We start from the raw sequence: 4,416 nt of genomic DNA, 5'->3' as shown, positions 1-4,416 counted from the left end.
TGATGGCAAAACAAGAATATTTATATAAAATGAAGAATGTACTTTATACAAATGATCAGACAAAAACCTTAATCAGAACTATTTACTGCACAACAGAAACACTAAAACAATATAAACACTAAAAATCTACTAGTAGAGTCATATATAGCATAAAGTAGTAGAGGGCACTGTAACAAAGCATTTATTGAAGCAGTTCTATTAAAGCTGGCAAACAGAAATAATTATTAAGTAGAGATCTGATGTAACTCACCCAGACCAACGCTCGTGGGGAGATCTCTTTCTCTCAGCCTCGAGGACTGACCTTGGAGGGCGTCCCCAGCCAGGGGAGAAATCTCCACACACTCCCCAGGGAGGGTTTTGTCAGAAAGAACCCGACTGCATGACAGGGGAGTGGACTTTTTACAAGATAAAGTGATTGCCAATTCCGCCTTTCCAGGTCAGCTCTCAGCTTATCTGTCAACTCAGACTTCAACCAGCAGGGTGTGTGTTCAACCTTGGACCAACCAGGATGGTTTCAGCAGAGTTAACACCGAGACAACACCCTGGCTCCAGCAGCTGATCTTGCGTGACAGCTTGATGATGAGCTTGATTGGACCTTGGGTCTGGCCAGGCTGGGACTATCCTGCCACAGTCCATCAGCCAGGGGTCTTCCCAGCGTGGGTCACTGGGAATGTGGGTCACCAAGCCTGTTCCCAAAGTGGATCCTCTGACAGCTGATGGAGTTGGAGCAGCAGATGAAGCTCTTCCACAGTCAGGGCACTTGCAGAGCTTCCCTTACTGGTGGGTCTGTTGGTGTCTGGTCAAGGTAGAGCTCCAGGTGAAGCTCTTCCCACACTCCTTGCACTTGTAGGGCCTCTCCCCAGTGTGGATGCGCCGGTGGGTGACGAGGGTGGAGTTCTGGTTGAAGCCCTTCCCGCAGTCGGTGCAGCGGAAGGGCCTCTCATCCGTGTGCGTCTGCTGGTGCTTGAGGAGATCCGAGCTGCTCCGAGACCTCTTCCCACACTCCCCACACTTGTAGGGCCTCTCCCCAGTGTGGCTGCGCTGGTGGGTGATGAGGTTGGAGTTTTGTTTGAAGCCCTTCCCACAGTCGGTGCAGCGGAAGGGCCTCTCATCCGTGTGCGTCTGCTGGTGCTTGAGGAGACCCGAGCTGCTCCGAAACCTCTTCCCACACTCGAGACATTGGTAGGGCCGTTCCCCAGTGTGGGTCTTCTGGTGCTGGGTCAGGTTGGATTTGATGTTGAAGCTCTTCCCACATTCCAAGCACTTGTAGGGCTTCTCCCCCGTGTGCACGCGCTGGTGGGTGACGAGTTGAGATTTGTATGTGAAGCTTTTCTTGCATTCCCCACACACGTAGGGTTTCTCCCCTGTGTGCACGCGCTGGTGGGTGACGAGTTCAGAATTGTATGTGAAGCTTTTCTTGCATTCCCCACATTTGTAGGGCCGGGGCCTCCGTTCCCCAGTGTGGATCTGCTGGTGGCAGATCAGGCGAGAGCTGACGGCGAAGCCCTTCCCGCATTCCAAACACTTGTAGGGCCGTTCCCCCGTGTGCACCCGGCGGTGGGTGAGGAGGTGGGAGCTATAAAGGAAGGTCTTCCCACATTCCTCACACTCGTGGGGCCGTTCCCCAGTGTGGACACGCTGGTGGGCGAGGAGCTTGGAGCTGCTGTTGAAGCTCTTCCCACAACTGGGGCACTTGTAGGGCTTCTCCACGGCACTGACGCGCTCCTGCACCACCAGCTCGGAGCTCCGGCTCAAGCTCCGGCCGCCTTCCCGGCACAGGCTGCCTCTTTCCTCCTCAGAGCACCCTGGGCTGGCTTTGGAGCCCCTCCTCCGGGGGGATCTCCGGGGCTTTTCCTCCCCGCTGCCTTCCCGCACCGTGGAGCCGTTCAAAACGGCCTCTCCCACCAGGGTCTGCCGGGGGGATTTGTCCTCCGTGCTCTCCGTCCTCAGCTCGGGGCCTGGGGCAGGAAGGAAGGACATGGAGGGGATTTGCCTCCGGCCCAGAGGGAAGGGGGAGGAGAAGGAAGATGGAGAGGAAGGAAGGTAGAGAAGGAAGGAGAGGAAGGAGAAAACATAAGGAGGAAGGAGAGGGAGGAACAAGGAGAAGGAAGAAGGAAGGAAAAGGAACAAGGAGTGGAAGGAAGAAGGACAGGGAGAGGATTTGCCTCTGGCCCAGAGGGAAGGGGGAGGAGAAGGAAGATGGAGAGGAAGGAGGGTAGAGAAGGAAGGAGCAGAAGGAATATGAAGGGAAAGAACAAGAAGAAAAAGCAACAAGGAGAGGAAGGAAGAAAAAGAAGAAAGGAAGAAGAAGGAAGGAAGAAAGAAGAAGGAAGGAAGGAAGAAGAAGGAAGGAAGGAGAAGGAAGGAAGAAGAAGGCCCAGAACTGGACACAGCACTCCAGGTGTGGCCTCACCAGTGCCAAGTACAGGGGAAGAACCACTGCCCTGGTCCTGCTGGCCATGCTGGTCCTGAGAGAAGGAAGGAGCAAGGAGACAAGGAATGACGAAAAGGAAGGAGAAGACGGAACACAGAGAAAAAGGAGAAAGGAGAGAAAGGAAGGAGAATGAAGAAGGAGAGAAAGGAAAAAACGTAAGGAGGAAGGAGAGGGAGGAACAAGGAGAAGGAAGAAGGAAGGAAAAGGAACAAGGAGAGGAAGGAAGAAGGACAGGGAGGGGATTTGCCTCCGGCCCAGAGGGAAGGCCAAGGACATCCCCCCAAATCCGGCCCCGGCAGGACGGCGGCGGCAGCGGGGTTGTCCTGCAGCCGGGGGCGATGCTCGGCTGGGAGATACAGGACAAGACAGGGCAAAGGGGCACTGACTTCCTCCTCACCTGCCCAGGGGGCCCGCAGCATCTTCCTCTTCCTCACAGCCTCCTTCATCTGGCCAAGCTTTGGGAAGAAGAAATCCTGCTGTGGGGGGAAAAACAAGGGGGGAGCGCGTTGGGTTGGGGGCTCCTCCTGCCCAAGTCCATCTCTAGAAGTCACCAAGCACCTTGTGTCCATAAAAACCTCCTAAACACCAAGGTTCAGCCCAAAAAACCCCCCCAGAACTCCAAGATTCAGATCAAAAAAAACCCTTCCAGGAATTCCCCCTATCAAGTCTCTCCACTTTGGCGTTCTGGGGGTCCCCTCTCTTTGGGCTGTTGGGGGTCCCACGTGTATTAGGGTTCCCCCTCTTCAGGGTTCAACCCTCTCTGGGGTGCTGGGGCTCTCAGGGGTCCCACCTCTATGGGGTCTCCCCCTCTCCACGCTGCTGTGGGTCCCAGAAATCCCGGGGGTCCCCCTTCTCTGAGCTCCCCTCTCTCTGGGGTCCCCCTGGCTGGGCTGACGGGGGTCCCAGCACTCCCCCTTCTCCGAGCTCCCCACTTCAGTGTCCCAGGGCTCCCAAGGGTACCCCCTCTCCAGGCCCCCAGTTCAGGGTTCCTGCACTCCCAACCCTCCCCTCTCTGCAGGTTCCCCCCCTCCTTCCAGGCTGACGGGGGTCCCGCGGTGCCGGGATCGCCCCTCTCCGCTCTCCCCACTCCGGGGGTCTCAGCAGCCCCCACCGCCTCTTCCTCCTCCTCTTCCTGCTCCTCCAGGCCTGGGGCCCCCCTGCCTGGCCAGTCCCAGTTTTCCAGACCCCACACCCCTCTTCCTTTGACTCCAGGACCCCCATGCCCCCACTTTCCTCACCATCCCACCTCTCCCAGTCCCTCCATCCCCCTGTTTCCTTCACCCTGGGGACCCCTGGACCCCCGTTCCTGGCCATCCCACCTCACCCCCAGATCCCCTTTTTCCTTGACTCCGGGACCCCCCTGGAGCCCCTTCCCAGTTCTCACAGCTCTCCCCGTTTCTCCCTTTCCTTGACCCTGGGACCACCCTGACCCCCAAATCTCACTGTCTCCCCATTTCCCCACTCCTGCCTTATCCTGCAGGGTGGTCCCGGAGTGGCCCAGGGACCCCCTGAATGCCCCATTCCTAAAGACCAGATCCGCCTGCACCCCCTTATCCAGACCACCACCCCCTGCACCCACTTCACCAACTCCAGGGCCCCCTGCAACCCCTTTCCAGCCATCCCACCTCTCCAAGTCCCCACACCCTCCCTTCTCCTTCACCCTGCCACCCCCTCCACCCCCACTCCTGCCTTTCCCACTCCCCAACCCCTCCTTTCCTCAACACCCGGCACCCCCTGAACTGCCCTTCCTGCACATCCCGGCTCTCCCCACCCACTCAACCCCCTTTCCCTCACACTCCAGGCCCCTGCACCCTCCTTTCCTGGACACAAGGACCCCAGAGACCCCCTGGGCCTCCTCTCCCACTCTCTACATCCCCCCTTTTGCCTTTACTCTGGGACACCCCGAAACCCCCATTCCTGCCCACAGGAACCCCCTGGCACCCCCTTATTCTGCACTAAGACCCCCCTGCAACCTCCTTTCC

At 57.8% G+C, this 4,416-nt stretch overlaps 1 protein-coding gene across 1 annotated transcript; it reads right to left on the bottom strand.

Moving 5' to 3' along the window:
• Positions 1-774: 774 nt before the first annotated feature.
• On the bottom strand, positions 775-2,904 carry LOC113980088 (zinc finger protein 664-like; the record flags this gene model as incomplete). Its single annotated transcript, XM_027707345.1, has 2 exons — positions 775-1,950; positions 2,821-2,904. Coding segments are annotated over 2 exons (1,260 nt in total), but the record flags the coding sequence as incomplete, so codon positions are not given.
• Positions 2,905-4,416: the final 1,512 nt, after the last annotated feature.

Source organism: Neopelma chrysocephalum, unplaced genomic scaffold, assembly GCF_003984885.1.
Source record: "Neopelma chrysocephalum unplaced genomic scaffold, ASM398488v2 Primary Assembly neopelma1_92189, whole genome shotgun sequence".
Lineage (NCBI taxonomy): Eukaryota > Metazoa > Chordata > Aves > Passeriformes > Pipridae > Neopelma > Neopelma chrysocephalum.
Note: the sequence above shows the minus strand (reverse complement) of the source record. Positions and strands in the feature narration are given on the sequence as shown.